The 19,228-nt window shown below is 34.0% G+C and overlaps 1 protein-coding gene across 1 annotated transcript in view; it reads right to left on the bottom strand.

Moving 5' to 3' along the window:
* beag (IC cytokine homolog beag) overlaps nucleotides 1-19,228 on the bottom strand; it is a 170,225-nt gene that overhangs the window by 132,708 nt on the left and 18,289 nt on the right. The window contains exons 3-6 of the mRNA XM_090403298.1: nucleotides 15,730-15,831; nucleotides 11,534-11,590; nucleotides 9,159-9,228; nucleotides 662-759 (exon numbers count right to left, since the gene is read on the bottom strand). Coding sequence (XP_090259424.1) covers nucleotides 662-759; nucleotides 9,159-9,228; nucleotides 11,534-11,590; nucleotides 15,730-15,831 — 327 coding nt within the window. The remainder of the gene's footprint in view (nucleotides 1-661; nucleotides 760-9,158; nucleotides 9,229-11,533; nucleotides 11,591-15,729; nucleotides 15,832-19,228) is intronic.

The raw sequence follows: 19,228 nt of genomic DNA, 5'->3' as shown, positions 1-19,228 counted from the left end.
TCAAAAATTGTGTCATACATAAAATGATATAAATAATGTTGAAAGTTGTTTTTTTTTCGCTTGGTTTCACTATAAGTTAAAGATATCATGAAATTATATTATTGGTTTCATCCTTTATCCAAGCGTAAGCAAACAAGGTCTGTGTGAGGTAACTTCATGACTAGGCTACTTGTATATAGAGGCTAATGACTTCACATCACTTGCCTTAGTTACTTCAAGTGCAAACTTTGTTTTCTTACACTTGGATAAAGGATGAAACCAAGAATATAATTTCTTGGCATCTTTAACTTACAAACAATGCAAAATTTATTAGTGTATAAAGAAATTAATTGAATTTTTCTCATGGTATGACTATATTAACCAAAGAAACTGGTTAATTATGAAGAAAAAAATAAAGATTATACACTTTTAATTGTATAATCTGTATTTTAGTAATAAGTAATTTTATTTCATAAAGAAATAAGTATTTTATTTCAACACCTCTATGGAATAGAGGTGTTGAAATAAAATACTACAGGACATCTGTAACACATATAATATAAACATGTAATACAATACTGCCATATATTAAATCATTGGTTATATGCATGAGAAATATGCAGAGCTAATATTCTTTTCATAAACATTATTTAAAAAGAAAAGCAATCTTCCCGATACTCACGATTTGGCATCAGGAGCAACAGCCCTATATCCAGCAGCTGCACTGATAGGATCTTCATTTTGATAATCAGGATTAACACCTTCCCGTCGTTCTTTGGCCTAAATTAAATAATCTTATGAAAATGGCTTTTAATAAATTCATATAGTATTATTATATCAACACCTCTATGGAATCCATAGACTCATTAAGATAGGCCCACTATCATTTCACTTAACTTACCAATCACTAACTACCATTAACACAATACCTGTTATACTTCATTTTGAACTCATTCACCAATAAAGCACTCACAACTGACTCTGGTACTCATTCACCACTTCCCATGCAAACAATCACACCCTTGCTCTTACTCAATTTCCAAGGATGACCTCTAATTTTCTCTACACTAGTCATGTACTGAAAAACTTCCTCAGTATCATAAAACCCATTAAGTAACATACATATAGAAATTCTCAGGTGTCATTGACGATTCACAATAATGTTTTACAGTATAAACAACACCTCTTTGGTGTTGTTTATACTGTAAAATATTATTATTAATCATTAAGTAACTTACATGTTTCTATCCTACTTCCCCTTTTCTGCCTATCATCCAATTTCTGTAACCTGTAAATCTTGAATCTATCCTCATAAGGAATAAGTATTCTACAGACCTGCCACCATCTTGGTGACCTGCCTCTGAATTATCCCCACTTATTCAACATCTCCAAGAAATCCAGATGAGTCAACTTGTAAATTAATGATATGGGAAATGAACCAAGAGAAAATATCCAATCAACTGCTAATGTAAATCTAGGCAGAGCAATAGTCAATAAGGATGATGTAGAGCTCTTGTAGGATGATTTAAATAGACTGACATTATTGAGCAAATGAGAATTACTCTCATTTTAATGCAGCAAAAAGTGAGGGTATATATTTTGAGATGGAAAGATTGACAGGTGTTTACTACATTGATGGAACAGGACTGTAGGAAACTGATGCTGGCAGGGATTTGGGGATGCTGGTGGACTGCGAGTTAACTTTCAGATAGTATTGCAAAAATTGACTAAAATAGCTCATAAGATGACCTGATTAATGAAAAACACTGGCAAGCAAAGATAACGAGGTTATTACACCTCTTCAATGATATGGCTCCCTGGAGGTCTGATGATAATATTTAAGCATTTCTGGTTGAATATCATCTACTCCTGCTGCCTTCGCCATATGTCAGGTTTTCTGGCTGTTTCTACATCAATTATTGAATTACAGCTGCCGTAGCTCAATCAGTATAGATGAAGTCTTTTGGTCAGAAAGACCTGGGTTCAATTCCCATCAGTGATGTGAGGAACCTTTATCTGGTCTCTTTTGGTTAAAGGTGAGTCATCCAGTCTTGTACAAAGGTAGGGTTTTTTCACCCAGAAACTCGAGTTTTTTTTTTTATCCCTCAGAACAGGCAAACCAGTCCATGAACACATGCATAGGACACACTAGGAGGCATAAGGGCTAACCACCTTATCCTCGATATGGTAGTGGTTAAATGTAGAAAAATCTCGATACCGCAAGGTAAAAGAGGAGGGTATGAATAAGAAAAAAATAATAATATTGAACTGCATTCCTCTTCAATGTCATCCATCACTGTGCTGTCACTGCTTGTTTCATTCAGCAATCTTTCAAAGTAATTACTCCATACATATAGAATTTTTTTATCTTCAGTTTTCATGTCACCTTTATCATCTTTGATTTCTTTTACAGTATTATTCTACCTCAATTTCTAGCCTTTTTTCAAAAGTCTCGAGGATATTCTGCTACCTTCCTGATATTCATATTCCATGTTCTTACCAACGTCTTCACATGACTTTTGTTCAGGTAGTTTTATACAATGCTTTGCTTTCTTACTTTTTTTCCTGTATTCTCTAAGAGCACATGCTGACACTTGCCATGAACTTTTGGTATGCCTTCCTTTTCTCAGCCTCTTTTTAATTTCCTGAGTATACCATGGAGTTCTGATTTTTCTATTCCTGCAAACAACTTCACTATATGTTCTCCAGCTGAATAAATCAATGTTTCCTTCAGGATCTGTCATTGAATCTCCAAGGGCTTATTCACATTTGAAAGCTGCTCGACTATGATTCTTTTTAAAACTCTCTTATACTCTTTTCTTTTAAATATGGTATTCAATTTTATTCTGCCCAAAACTAAATGGTGATTACTTCCTGCTCCCACATTTGGGGTGGGCTCCTAAGAGCTCAATAAAAATATTTGACTCAATACAGAAGAGGACAAACAGATTCATGAATAACCTATCTCTTACCAACTCATTCTGCCCATTTTCACACAGACACTTGGTTTCTGCAATATCTCATCATCATCATCCGCGCGGTTAGATTAGTGGCTATGCGCTTCGCAAACATATGCCTGGGGAAGGAGTGTCCTAAGTTCGATTCCCGTCGGTGACGTGAGGAGCTGAAGGATCTTCCTCAGCCATAGCCAAGTTAGCCAGTCTTGGGCGTGGACAGCAGGGTTTTTTCCCCAGTTTATTCTGGGGTTTTTCATCCCGCAAAGCAGGCAAACTGGCCTTGAGAACTCAACACTACAGGCCATGGGATACACCGGGGCATAAGGCTAACCACCTTATCCTGTAAACGGAGTGAGGTCCGATGATCAATGGACCCTCGACACCGCAAGGTAAAAGAGGGTATAAGGAAGATGGTGATGATGATGATGATCATCATCATCAAATTACTGCCATGTACCCTCAAGGGGTGTACAGGATATGATAGTACTACATGAAAAAAATTACATCATTATTAATTTCCTATCTACAATTTTCCTCCAAATCAGTCTGTTACTTGTCAAGACACCAACATTATCAGATCTTATACTTCTATCGTCTAAGGCACTTTGTACCGTATCAATCCATCTATATCTTGGTCTTCCTCTGGGTCGTTTTCCTGCCAACCTGGCAGAGAACACTTGTTTTGCTAATCTTTCCTCGCCCATTCTGTTTAAGTGACCATACCACCTGAGATTAGCTCTGCTAACGCATTCCTGGATGCTGACAATGTCAAGTTCTTTCCTAATATCCTCGTTTTTAATATGATATTGCCACTGATGCCATCTGTTCACGCCTATAATCTTTCTCAGGACTCTCATATCTGTGGTCTCTAGTCTTTCGTCAAGTGTTTTACTTCTAACCCAGCTCTCAGATCCATAAGTTAAAACTGGTTTGAACACTGTCTTGTATACAGCTAATTTAGTGTTCCGAGTAATTTCTCTCTTATTCCATATGAATTTATTCAATTGACTTCCCACCATACCAGCTTTGCTTATTCTGTTGTCTATTTCTATATTTAAATAACCATCTTCACTAAAAATCGTGCCTAAGTAGCTGAAATGTTTTACTTGTTCCACAGGTTCTCCATTCACAACACAGTTGACATTTTCAATAATTCGGCCTATTTTCATTGTCTTTGTATTTTTATTGCTGATCTTCATACCATATCTATTACAACAGTTATTCAATTTAGTCAGTGAATCTTGCAGACTTGTAGCGGATTTATTTAGCCGTATGACATCATCCACATAAAGCAAACATTAACATCTCCAATTTTGATATCATGTTTAATACCACTTTCCTTCATAATGTGATCCATATAGATAATGAATAACAGAAGGGATAATGTACATCCTTGTGTAACACCAGATTTAACATTAAACCATCTTCCTGTACTTCCTTCAATTCTAACTGCTGACTTACAACTCAAATAAAGACTAAGTATTGCTTGATATAATGCCCCATTGACACCATATAACTGTAGTGTAATGAATAGCTTCTCTCTTGGCACCTTGTCATATGCCTTTTCCAGATCGACAAAACTTAAATACAGATCTTTGTTACATTCCCATGCTTTCTCGACTATTTGTCGTAAAGTGAAGATCTGATCCTGACAGCCTCTATTTGGCCTGAATCCAGCTTGTTCTTCACCAAGCTTTTCTTCCACAATTCTTCTCAACCGTTTCTCAAGTATACTTGCATAGATCTTGCCAGGAACACTCAGTAAGGAAATATCTCTGTAATTCTCACATTGTTTTATTTCCCTTTTTATATATGGGTACTATGAGAGCTCTACTCCAATCATCGGGAATTCGTCCCTCTGTCCAGGCTTTCTGAACTATGCAGTGCAGCCACTGTAAGACTCTTATACCACCATACTTCAGCATTTCTGGTCGAATATCATCTACTCCTGCTGCCTTTCCACATTTCAAGCCTTTGATGGCTTTTTCTACTTCAAGTATGGATATGTATTCCTGACTGCATGCCTGGTCAGTATTTTTTACCACTGTGCTGTCATCACTGCTTGTTTCATTTAGCAGTTTTTCAAAGTAATTACTCCACACTTCAAGGATATCTTTTTCTCCCATTTTCATGTCACCTTTATCATCTCTAATTCCTTTTACAGCACTCTTTCCTCCATTCTTAAGCTTCTTCAACAACCTCCAGAATATTCTGCCACCTTCTTGATATTTATTTTCTATATTCTTGCCAAAGTCCTCCCATGACTTTTGTTTAACTAGTTTTACACGCTGTTTAGCTTTCTTACATTTGTCTCTGTATTCTGTAAGAGTAAAAGCTGACTTATTTGCCAGGAACTTTTGGTATGCTTTCTTCTTTTCCTTCACTGCCTCTTTAACTTCCTGTGTCCACCAGGGAGTTCTTATTTCTTTTATCCTTGCAGACAACCTCACCACATGCCTCTCTGGCAGAATCAATCAATGTTTACTTCAGAGTTTGCCACTGAATCTCCAAGGTTTGATTCCTGTTCTCAAACTCTTTCATTTTTTCTTCAATAATCTTTGTGTATTTTAGTCTACAGTTCACATATGAGAGCTGCTCAACTTTTATTCGCTTTAAAACTTTGTTACATGTTATTCTTTTCAATGTGAAATTCAATATTATCCTGCTCAAGACTAAATAGTGATCACTTCCAATTTCAAATCCTCTGTAAACTCTGGTGTCCTGCATCAGGGAGAAAACATCACTATCAACAATAACATAGTCAATGAGACTTTTCTTATTCCTAGCCTCTTCTCTTCATGTGAATTTGTGCACATTTTTATGTTGGAACATGGTGTTAGTAATAACCAGTCCATGTCCTGAGCAGAAATTCAACAGATATTTGCCATTATTATTAGCTTTGCTCTTTTTTCCAAATTTTCCCAAAATATTTTTGTATGTCTCACAATCATTTCCTACTCTGCTATTTAAATCCCCAACAAGGACCAACTTTTCATTTTTTTTTGTGTCAGTTGCTTTTTCTAAAGCCTCAAAAAATTCCTCCACTTCTACCTTAGTAGAACCTTCTGTGGGACCATAGGCACAAATAAGTCTCATTGTCCAGTTCCCCATTCTCATTTTTGCCCACATTACTCTACTTGAGACTGACTGCCATTCAAGAAGATTAGCCTCGTATTTTGTGTTGAATACTATGGCTACTCCTTCTTTTCCTTGATTGTCATTGACTGAATATAACATTTTGTATTTATTGCTCAGAATGATCAGATCAGTTTTGGTCTTTTTTGTGTCAGTCACCCCTATTATGTCGATCTGGTACTTATCTAATTCCTCAGCTAGCGCCATTTCTTTGCCATTCAGGCTTCTTACGTTGATAGTACCGATCTTTAACTTTGGTGATGTCGAGTTGGGATTTATTTTCAGATATGTTCCAGTAGCTGACTTTTCGCTGTTCGCCCTGGTTCCCTGGCGAAAACAACGGGGGCCTTGTTTAACCGGACGACGCCCCAGCCGGCATGAAATTTTGTCATGTGGTACCATCATTCTATATTTTGGTGTAACCAATAAGAATACAATTTGGTCGGCTAAATCCAAAATTGCCAGCCCATCCTCGTCCGTTCAGTATCCAAGTAGATACCCAACAGGGTGTACCATGAGAAGGTGAGGATTGGACATTAGGTCAGAAGCCCTGGTCGGTTCTCCGCATTCCTTTAAAGGCCATGTGGAGGTCTCCTCTCAGTTATATAGCTTTGACCCTTAAGCACTATGTTCTATAAATATTTCCATGGCAAACGTTTACATGAAACAGCATCAATAATTCTTCTACTCTATACTAAATCCGTTGGAACACGTGCAACTGCCACCTCACATCCCTTCACAGTGAACAACTCAAAACCTACAGAACATGTTTCTTTTTCTCCTCCTTCATCCCTGCTATTGCTGTATTGTAGAACAGTCTCCTCCCTTATGTGTTTCCCAAGGAATGCAATACATAAGTTTTAAAATCAAATGTAAACAAGTTTCTCCTTTCCCAACCTGCTACCATATATGGTTCTAACATACTATAGGTTAATCAATCAACCAACCTCTTGTGCATGGACTCAACATAAAAAAATAAAAAATAATAAATAAATAAAATACTCTTGGATACTAAAATTATGTGTAGATATCATTATCAACAGTAGCACAGTCGATAAGACTTTTCTTATTTCTTGTATCTTCTCTCAATGTGAATTTATATACATTGCATGTTGGAACATCATATTAGTAATGATTTCTATCTTGAACAGAAATTCAGCAGATGCTTACCATTATTATTAGCTTTACCCTTTTCTCCAAATTTTCCCAAAACATTTCTATATGTCTGGTAATCATCTCCTACTCTGCTGTTTAGATCTCTCATTGTCCAATTTCCTATTATGGCCTTTTCTGGAAATTGTCTGCCATTCAAGATTATCCTCATATTTAATTTTGAATAGTATGGCTACTCCTTTTTCCTGATTGTTATTGCCTGAATATAACATCCTGTGTTATGAAGACCAATATTTATCCAATTATTCTGCTAGTTCCATGTCTTTCCCATTGATTCTTCTTCTTACGTTGATGGTGCCAATCTTGAACTTCGATGATGTTAAGTTGGAGTTTCTTCCAAAATTGACTTTTCACTGTTCATCCTGGTTTCCTACAAAAACAGCATGGCCTTGTTTAACTGGGTGATGCCCTAGACAGCATGAAATTTTTTCATATTGTACCATCATTTCATATTTTTGTAAATAAGAACACAATTTGTGTTACTAAATCCCAAATTGCCAGCCCATTCTTTTTCATTCGGTATCCAAGTCGAATACCTACTTAACGGGATGCACCACAAGAAGGTGAAGAATGAACATTAGATCAGAATTCCCAGTCAGTTCTCTGCATTCTTTCTCCTCCCAGTAATTAAGCTTCAACTCTTAAGCACCCCTTTTATATATATATATTATATTTGGCTGTAAAATATGGCTGGATCAGTAATATCCTCCATGATTGGAGGATATTACTGATCTTGATCAGTAATATCCTCCAATTATGGAGGATATTACTCCTCCATAATTGGTTATGGAGGAGTAATATTATGATTATGCACCTACTGATGGTTCACTAATGATGAATTTAACCTCCTGAGATAGGATTGCTATGGATAGCGAGAGTTTTTGCTCTATAGGTTTCTTCTTAGTCTCTGATGAGAACCAACAGTTCAAAACAACTGTCAGGCCAGTGAAACCTAATTAAAGCACTAATAGAAGGCAAACATGGGAAGAGCTTGTGTCTTTCAAGTAGTGTGCACCAAGTCAAATCCAATGTTGATTATATTCTTAGACGTATTTCAAAGCAGCTTTGAATTTTTTTTTTTTTATTGTTATAAACTGAAGCCTTTATTACTATACTAAAGTATAGTAATAAAGGCATTAATTTTCACCATACTCTCTCAGAGTCAGGCTTTTATTTTATTTTTTTTTAAATAAACCATCTTTCTTTGCATAAACATATTGCAAATACTGCCTCTTCAGTAACTACAAAATTTAGATTTTCTATTTCACTCAAAACATTATTTTACTTCTGAACAAAACACTAAGCAAATCATAAATTTTTCCAAACACTGAATACCCTTCTAATTTGGGGTAGTGCTACTAAAAATATTTAACTTAGTATACAAGAGTGCAATCAGATTAATTAGCAACCCATCTCTCATTTCACTCTCTTTCACAGACATTCACTTTCTGCTGCTTGCATTTTTAATAAGATAGTTTCATGGTCTATATTCATCAGAATTGGCACGGATTATTCCCTACTCTCTGCTAAATCTGCATGTGCACCTATACAATATTTCTTTACAGTTCATTTAATTCCAAACTCACAGAACAAATTTTTCTTCCTCTTCATTCATTCCTTGTAGTTTTTTCTGAACAGCCATCCCTTTTATTCAAATCTCTAAGAGAAGTTTCTTCTCTCTATAGAACTTTGTCCATTCCCAATACTAATGTACTATAGTTTGAACAACTCTCATTATGGAATTACTGCAAAAAAAACTCAAATCAATTTGACAATTTATTTTCATTAATACAATATACTATGGGTCTAATTCTTCATTTCAAAATACAAGATAAAAATTATTTATCATTTCAAAATATTTTATAGAGCAAGATTTTAAGCAAAACGTGCATAAATCATACAAAAGTTACATACTCTATCTCTATACTTTCGAGAGAGTTCTGCGAGTTTATCTTCTTCTTGTCGTTTAAGAGTGGCATAATATCTAAGAAAAAAGAACAATACATTTAAGAGTGACATAATATCTAAGAAAGAGGAATACACATAATTCATTAATCTCATCACTATCTTTGGTGCAACATTTCATTTAAAAATTTATCTTATTTTCTTTCACATTTGGCATCTCTTATTGGATGTCATATGGTTACTTCTGTATCTCACAGGGTTTTGGGAGTGAAGTCTCTGCTGGAAGAAGTGGTTGGGTCACAGATGTCTTTTCTACACAGATTAGTAAGAGAATCACAAACATCATATGCCCATGGTGGGATTTGAATATACATCCACTGTTTGTTTGACTTCTGATAGAGAGAGACCACATGTTCATTAATGAGAACTAGTATTATTAGAATGACAAAACCTGACAAATTTCACAAGTAATCAAATTTACATCATCAGGGGTGCAAGACTTGTATTAATTGATTGAAAAAAAAAACTATAAAGAATAATTACAACACATGATAGATATGTACTAGACATCAAGTCTAGTACATATAACAGATTGAGTAAGAAAAAAAACAACTGTTGAATTAAACAATGTGCATGTGAGCATTTCTGAGGCTTCTTTAAGTTTTCTTATATAACAGTTATGAACAATATACATCATTTCTGTTTTTTGGCCAACTTACTTAGTGGCCTGTTTGTTGTATGAAAGGCTGTATCAAATGAACATTTGATAAATAGGTTTCAAATGAATCAATGGCAGTGTATCAATGTATCGATAGTGGTAATCAATGTATCTACCTGTTGACCTATCAGTATCTCTGGAATAGTGATAAAGATTTTGGAAAAGTTCGTTAAGGCTCACATACAGAAATGAGTTAACAGAGAATCTATACTTTGCAATGAACAGCATGGGTTTACTAATGGAAAGTCACTTCAACAACTTGCTAGCATTCTATAATGATGTTACCATTGAGTTAGACAAGGGGAATGGACACACCATGATACTTGTGAATTTTGCTAAGGCTTTTGACAGAATACATAATAGATACTTTTGCATAAATTGGAGAACATGTGATTGGATTATAAAATATTAGTGTGAATAACAAGATAGCTGGGTGACATATGAAAAAGTGGTATATAGGGGATATGAGTCTGAAAGATTTAAGGTAACCAGTGGTGCACCATAAGGATCAATCGTTGATCCACTGTTATTCAATCTATATGTTAATGACAATGGGAAGGATTTGACAGGAAATATAGGCAGGTTAATCAGGAATGTGGCTGATATGCAGTACTTGCACAATGATTTGAATATGCTGGAATTGTAGACACGTTAAAATGGCTGTCAGTTCAATGTTAATAAATGTAAGGCTATGCACTTTGGTATAATGAGATATCCAATGTCATATTACATTGGTGGGATTGTGCTAGAAGAAATTGATCAGGCTAGGGACCATGGAGTTTTAGTACATAGGAAGTTGAAGTTCAAGGGCCATATAGTAAAGATTAAAAATACAACTCAGATGATAATTGCAATACTGAAATGAACCTTGACATATAAAGATAAGAAAGTCATTTTGCCCCTTTGCAGTGAACAGCATGGGTTTATGAGACTTCACTTGGACTATTATGTGCAGGTGTTCTAGTTTCTGTGGTGATTCTGATACAGTATGGGGGGGGGAGCACAAAGAAGAGTGTTAAAAATAATATTGGTACTTTTATGAAGATTATAAAGACAGATTTAGAATTTGTGGACTGCAGATCCTAGCAACCAGGAGAAAGAGGAGGTGATATGACTGAGATTTACAAACTTGTGAAAGGGTCATACAGGATATCAGTAGATGGAATTTTTCATTTTTTGGAGGGTGGAGAAAGGATGAGAGGACATTCTTGGAAGTTGAGAATGAATGCTGTAAAGAAGAGATGAGAGCTCTTTTTTTTTTTCTTCTCCCTTCTCACAGAGTGGTGATGAATGATTGGAATGGACTACCTTTGGATGGGTGAGTGCAGGTAATGTGAATGAGTTCAAGAAATGGTATGAGCTGGTGTGGGTAATATGTGGCCCTCCCATATGAGTCTCCAGAGGTTTCTCTTAATAAGAAACTATAATATATACACACACACACACACATATATAAAATATCTATAATCCATTTTTAAAGGAATTTTAAGATCACTTACTATGTTGGGAAATTAATTACTTCAGTAACTTTGTTTTCATTTCACTGCAGAAGATCGAAAAAAAAACACACTGATCTGACATTTGTGATAGGTCACTGTAATCATTAAACAAATTTTTATTACTTTATAACAATACAAACAATTTGTGCACACATTCAAAAACTTACTTCTTTTTCTTCTTCCTTTTTTCAGCTCTATCATCTGTTTCTTCTGGTTCCTTGGCACTAAAGTGAAGAAAGTGAAAGAACAGAGTTAGTAATGGATATCACTCGTGTAATTTTTTTTCTTGCAAAATTGTTGGTCTGATAATCAAGTCATCGTTGCCAATGATAAGTTTCAAGAATGCAAAACAAAGTGGAATAGAATATTTCGTTTTAAATAACAACCAGACATAACATGTGATTATTAAAGGTAGTAAGATAAGACTGACATGCTCTTACAGTTCAGCAGTTCTCACATACATTAACAGATATTATCATATACCACAATTCACAGGTACTACACAATGTAGTACAGTCAATTCTCACTATAACACACTAATGAAAAGTCTTAATTGAAGCTAACAGGGCTTCAGTGTCACAACTTTTCAATGTATTTTTTTCTTTCTTTTTTTTTTAATAACGTATACAAGGCTATTCTAAAGAAACTTCACTATGATACATCAGTTATAACAAACTATTCCTGTAATTCCTACTGGTTTGCTAGTAGATGTATAGCCTTTGGGTAAAGATTTTGTTTGCTAACAACTGTGTGTGTGTGTGTTTCATATAATTTAAAATATTTCAAGCTTACCTAATAGGAAAATTCTTTAAGTAATTAGAAGATAATGAATGCAAGGTTATTTCCTATGTGAAAATACACTACTATTCAGGAGTGCAACTGTGTTCAGCACAGACTGCTTTTAGTATGTTATATTAAAATCAAAAGATTCAATTCTGAAAGAAAATTTGCACACTGATTTTGATCACAGTATATTTTAGGATTTCACCAGACACCTGTTTCGAGTCTGTCTGTCTGAACTGTTATTAGAAGCTAAACAGAACCCCCCCCACCTCCCCAAGGTTGCCAAAAGTAAACATATACTGTGCCTCACTACATTTTCATCTGGCACTGAAAATATACAGTAATCTATTAAAATTATTATTGTAGTGTAATGATGTAACTTTAAAAAAAGATCATTCATTCTTCATGACTTTTGTTTAGCTACTTTTACACATTGCTTCACTTTCTTATATTTTTTTCTGTATTATAATAAATTTAATTTAATCCTTTATCCAAGTGTAAGCAAACAAAGTTTGCACCTGAAGTATCTTCAGGACTGAGGCAACTCGTGGTAAAGGTGGATTTCAGGTGCAAACTTTGTTTGCTTACACTTGGATAAAGGATTAAACTAAATTTATTATAGTCTCAAGTGGAAAAAAAAAATTCCACATCTTTCTCTTAATAATAAGGTGAGACACCTTTTGGCAACTCGTATAGGTAAATATGACTTCTCCATTGCTTCCACCTTAGTATCACCACCTCTGGGTCTGACTCCCACTAACAAGACCTCAATAATGCTGTTGCCCATGAAGTTAACTGAGGCATGGCTGTTGCTGCTACCCCTTAGATGATATATGAGCAAAGGAGCGGCTCTGCTTGGTGGTGGGGTGAGCCTGCCACGGGGTAGAGCCAAAACTGAGAGTTCTTCTCAGTGGCAGGGTGAGTCTGTTACTGAGGGGAACAATGCTGAGTTTTTGGAGTTTCACCTGTACTTGAACATTCAATAAAGGTCGAAAGTGGTCTGGGTAGTGGCCCTTCCCTTAATGCATAGCATTATACATGTCTGCAAGGAGATGTGCTTTGCATTATGGGAGATACTAAGAGAAGGAGTGATGAGAGTTTGGTCCACCTTTATCATGAGTTGCCTAAGACCTGAAGATACTTCAGGCACAAACTTTGTTTGCTTATGCTTGGATAAAGGATTAAATTAAATTTATTATAGTCTAACCAAATGGGAAAAAAACTTCCAACATTTTTCTCTGTATTCTCTCAGAGTACATGCTATTCTAGTTGCTAGGAAAACTTTCAATATGCTTTCTTCTTTTCATGACTGCCTCTTTAACTTCCTGTGTCCATCTTCAAGTTCTGATTTTTCCATATTTGCTGAGAACTTCACCACATGCTTTCTTGGCTGAATCAATCAACGTGAATCAAATTGGCTGACTGAAACAAAATTACTAAATGATTTTAATTTATCAACAATTTCCTCCTCCTGTCTTATGCTATTAGGTAAATCTTGTCTCATCTAACTAGTGTTCACATTTACAAAATACTTATTAAATTCTTCTACTAAATTGGCCAGATCTTTCAGGTGCATTCCTGAGGAGCTGTTTATGTTTAATTTGTTAATATTATCCTTACACCTTTTCAATATATATATGAAAATGTCAACTGTGTTGTGAATGGAGAACCTGTGGAACAAGTAAAACATTTCAGCTATTTAGGCATGATTTTTACTGAAGATGGTAAATTAAATATAGAAATAGACAACAGAATCAGCAAAGCTGGTATGGTGGGAAGTCAATTGAATAAATTTATATGGAATAAGAGAGAAATTAGTCGGAACACTAAATTAGCTGTATACAAGACAGTGTTCAAACCAGTTTTAACTTATGGATCTGAGAGCTGGGTCAGAAGTAAGACACTTGACCAAAGACTAGAGACCACAGATATGAGAGTCCTGAGAAAGATTAGAGGCATGAACAGATGGCATCAATGGCAATATCATATTAAAAACGAGGATATTAGGAAAGAACTTGACATTGTCAGCATCCAGGAATGCGTAAGCAGAGCTAATCTCAGGTGGTATGGTCATGGTATGGTCACTTAAACAGAATGGGCGAGGAAAGATTAGCAAAACAAGTGTTCTCTGCCAGGTTGGCAGGAAAACGACCCAGATGAAGACCAAGATATAGGTGGATTGATACAGTACAAAGCGCCTTAGACGATAGAAATCTAAGATCTGATAATGTTGGAGTCTTGACAAGTAACAGACTGATTTGGAGGAAAATTGTAGATAGGAAATTAATAATGATGTAATTTTTTTCATGTAGTACTATCATATTCTGTACACCCCTTGAGGGTACATAGCAGGAATTTGATGATGATGATGATATATATATATGTTTTTTTTTATTGTAAACATAACAATCTTATGTACAGGATTAACTGGTTTTTGGTTCTCTGCAGTCAGGCAGAGAGGTTACATGCTCATACTCTTGCAAGGTATGTTACATCGAAATACCAGTTACAAGGTTTACATTTTTATTTCTTTTTTTAAATTAAAGCCATTAACAGTTATTTGACACGATACTGTATAAGAACATAAAATCTGACATGTATGTGGAAGAACATAGCAGTTACTATAGGACAATATTATCTATTTACATGAAAGTGACAAATGGTTAATATTCGCACTGTTAAGCACAAAAACCTTTCTCCCCCCTTTCTTTGGGGGGGGAGATGATGTCACTTCTATGCTGGAAAGTGGACTATGATGCAGTCGCCCTGTTCAGCCAGGAGTTGATTCCGTGGAAAGATCTAAGGTGTTGTTTTGCCTGTAGTGGTGATGCTCGTGTAGGATTCGATTTCTCGCCTTTTGTTTGAAGGCTGCAAGGAGTCAGCTGCCTCTCTCTGTGAAGTTGCTGTGCTGTCTGAGGTTGAAGCTGTATATTACCGCTTTCACAGTGATGAAGAGGTAGTTGCAGAATGAATGATTATTTGACTCTGCATGGACGAGATTGAAATACTCCTCTTCTGTATGAAGACTACCACAGGTGAGAGATGCCATTTCCCGAGACAAACATAGATACAAGATTTTAAAATTAATTGTAGCAGAGTGTAATACTAGTAAAGTGTAATTCAAATATGGCTTAGTCTTTAATTAATGATTTTGTTAATGCAAATTATTATTTGTAATCGCAAGTTTTTACAACTGATTTATAAGATCTATTACTCTTCTTATAGTTTTTTCTTTTGTATAATGTTTTTCCTTGAAAACTTTGGTTTCTCATCTAAATTACTCCAGTTTTATTATCATATTTACTTCTTCGAATAAACTGAAACATCAAACTATGAATTATTCATAATTATTCATTTAACAGTGAACTGTCATTTCTATTAAACAGTGTTTCCTAGTTTATGCTTGTTAATTCTCTTATCATAAAATTAGATTTTTTTTTTTTTTCAATTACCCTTGTTACAGTCTTGTTCACCTCTGTCCGTCCTTTAATTTCTCTGCCAAGGTCAAATGATAATAATACCAAGTAATCATAAATGATTTTTTAAAAAATTAAATAATTTACTTTGAATATCAGCTTACCTGTATGTTTCCTCTTTAGGAGGGGGTGGTGCTGCTTGAGGGGGCAATCTAGGAGTCATCAAAAGCTTCCTAAAATCTTCATTAGTCAAGGGATGGTTTGGCCTAAATAAAGCAAAATATAGTATAACAACAATACTGAAAAAATGCAAATAATTCAATTTATATAATGAAAGACCATAGAAACATTTAAATTGATGGTCAAGGGATGGCTTGGCCTAAATAAAGCAAAATATAGTATAACAACAATACTGAAAAAATGCAAATAATTCAATTTATATAATGAAAGACCATAGAAACATTTAAATTGATCGCTTCTAATTTCAAATGATTTTCTTAATGAAATATGATCAAATGCAATTATTTAGAAGTGATTTAGCCAACTCACATAGTTTACTTAAAACTAAATTTGAACTTTAAAAATATCCATGTAATCAGTATTGCAAAATTTCTATCATCATCATCATACATATCAAGGATTTAGGCCTAGCATGGCCTGTTCCAGCCTTAGAAGTCATCGTTGAATCGTTTAAGAGGATGTCCTGGTTTTCTTTTTCCTAATGGCTTGTACTTTAAGGCTTGTTTTGGTAATCTTTCTGTTTTCATTCTTTGAACGTGTTCCATCCATTTATGTTTATATTTTTTAATTTTTTCTATTACTGGTTCTTGGTTTAATTCTTTCATAATATCTTCATTTCTTTTGTGATCAAATAGGGTATACTTTGCAGTTTTTCTCATAAACTTCATTTCTGCTGTTGTTAATCTTTGTTTGTCTTTTTGTTTTATTCTCCCGATTTCGCTTCCATACATTAAGACCGGTAAGGCTAATGTATTGTATACTTTTAGCCTGGTTTGTTTTTGAACTAGGTTTGTTTTAAATACAGAGTTAATTACACCTGTTATTTTTAAATATTTTGCAATTTTTACGTTTATATCTTTTTCATTTTCATATGTGATCATACATCCTAGGTAGTTAAATGAATTCACCTGTTCTAAGATCTTGTTATCTATTACTATTTTAGTTCTTGCTGGATCTTGTCCTTTAAAGGCCATAGTTTTTGATTTTCCTGTTGATATTATCATACCATAATCTTTGGATATCTCATTTAGATTTAAAATAGCTTTCTGTAAGTTATCTTCAGAATTTGTAATTATTATTTGGTTGTCTGCAAAGAGGAGAGTGTTTAAGTTAACTGTAGGTGAAAGTTTAATTCCTTGGTGTAAATTTTTACTCCATTTTATTATTATTTCATTTAAGTAGATATTAAAAAGAGTTGCTGAGAGGGGACATCCCTGTCGGACCCCTTGGTTTATCTCTCTTGTATATGATAGCTCGTCATTTAATCTTATTTGTATTTGATTATTTTCATATATACTTGTGATAGCTTTTAGGATATTATTTAGTATTTGACTTTCTTTTAATATGTTAAATAATATGTTTCTTTTAACTTTGTCAAATGCTTTTTCAAAGTCAATAAATGCAATATGTGTTTCCAAATTATTTTCTCTTCTTTTCTCTACTATTAATTTTAGGCAAAAGGCTAGGTCTGTACATGATCATCCTTTTCTAAATCCATTCTGTACCTCTAGAATAAAGTTTTTGGAATATTTCATTAGTTTGTTATTTAAGATTCTGCTATATATTTTGTAACAGGAATTTAGTATAATGATACCTCTATAGTTTTTAGGGTCATCTCTATGACCTTTCTTAAAGATAGGAATCACAATTGCTTTTTTCCATTCTATTGGGGGGATACCAGTTGAGTAAATTTTATTTAAAAATAATAAGAGTCTTTTTTTGAATCTTGTTCCTGCGTATTTATATAGTTCTGAACCTAGCTTATTTTCTCCAGGTGATTTTCCGTTTCTTGTTTCTTTCAGGCTGATTTCTAATTCTTCTTCAGTTATTTCCTTTTCATTTTCGTTAATTGTTTGCCAGTTGTCTTTTTAAAAATATTTGTCTGTCCACGGTTCTGTGTAGTAATTTAGAAATTCTTCTAATTTTAATTCAGTGTTTAATTTTATGTTTTCTTTGGTATCTGCATTTAGATGTTTCAAAATCTTATATACATTGGGTCTTATTTTATATAAATCATGTTCTAAATTAGAAACAAATTTATTCCATGATTCTCTATGTCTTTTTCTGCCTTCTCTTTTAGCTATGTCTCTTATTCTTTTATATTCTATTTCATCTTCTAATCTTTTACTGCTAAACCATTTGTGATAGGCTTCTTTTTTCTTTTTAATTATTTCTTTGATTATATCATCCCAGATCTTCAGTTTTTTTCTTTTATTGAATTTTTTGGCCTTTCCTAAGCTTTCATTTGCTGCTGCATTTAGTATCGTTTTTATATTAAGCCATTCTATTTCTTCATTTTGTTTTATTTTATCTAGATATTGGTTAATTCTTTGTTCATATAGCCATTGTACATTTGTGTAATTCAATAGTCTAGTTTTATAAACAAATGTTTCAATTTTTCTTTCTGTTCTTGTTATTTGTAGCCATTTAGGTGGTAATCTTAATTTTATTTTAACAAGGAAGTGGTCACTGCTTATTTCATATCCTCTGTGAACTCTAACATCTAGTGAAAATTTTGATGTCTTTTCATTTAATATGAAGTAATCTAATATTGATTTCCATCCTCTTGCTGCCCAAGTATATTTATGTATGTCTTTATGTTTATAGAAGGAATTCATTATTTTTAGGTTATTATAAACTACAAAGTCAATCAATTTTTTACCATTTCTGTTTAGAGTGTGTTCTCCATGTATTCCTATATTATTATAAATTTTTGTGTTTCCAATTCTTGCATTTAAGTCTCCTGCTAAAATTATTAGTCATTTTTATTTATTTTATTATATATTTTTTGTAGCTGATTATAAAAATCAATATTATCCTGTTCTCTACCTTCTTCTGGGGCATATAAACCAATTATTGTTAAATAGCCTCTATCTATTTTTATTCTAGCTTCTATTATTCTTTCCTTCCATAAAATTTCTATCACATATAAAAAATAAAAAAACTTTGAATATACCAACAAGTATTAGGAATATAACCTTAGATATGAAAGGAATGTTATCTGAAAGTAAAATGCAGTCAATTCCCACTATTGTAAACCACTACAGTGAATTTACTTATAATAAATTAGTTTAATCCTTTATTCAAGTGTAAGCAAACAAAGTTTGCGCCTGAAAATATCTTCAGGACTGAGGTAGGGTGGTACATCCCTTGGCAACTTGTAGCAAAGGTGGACTAAGATCTCATCACTCCTTGTCTCAGTATCTACCATAATGCAAAGCACATCTACTTGCGCACATGTATACTGCTATGCATTAAGGCAGAAGTGTCAAACTGGCGGCCCGCATGTGTCCCAGAACGCCTCAAGGAAAGATGAAAAAAAAAGGGGTGGTTGCTTTTTATAATAAAACAGAAATACCATATTTACTCAAATATAACTCGCCTCGGGTATCAGTTGCACCCCTGATTTTACTTTATGAAAAA

This window comes from Typopeltis vanoorti, chromosome 13, assembly GCF_054136105.1.
Source record: "Typopeltis vanoorti isolate ZY-2024b chromosome 13, IOZ_Tvanoo_1.0, whole genome shotgun sequence".
NCBI lineage: Eukaryota > Metazoa > Arthropoda > Arachnida > Uropygi > Thelyphonidae > Typopeltis > Typopeltis vanoorti.
Note: the sequence above shows the minus strand (reverse complement) of the source record. Positions and strands in the feature narration are given on the sequence as shown.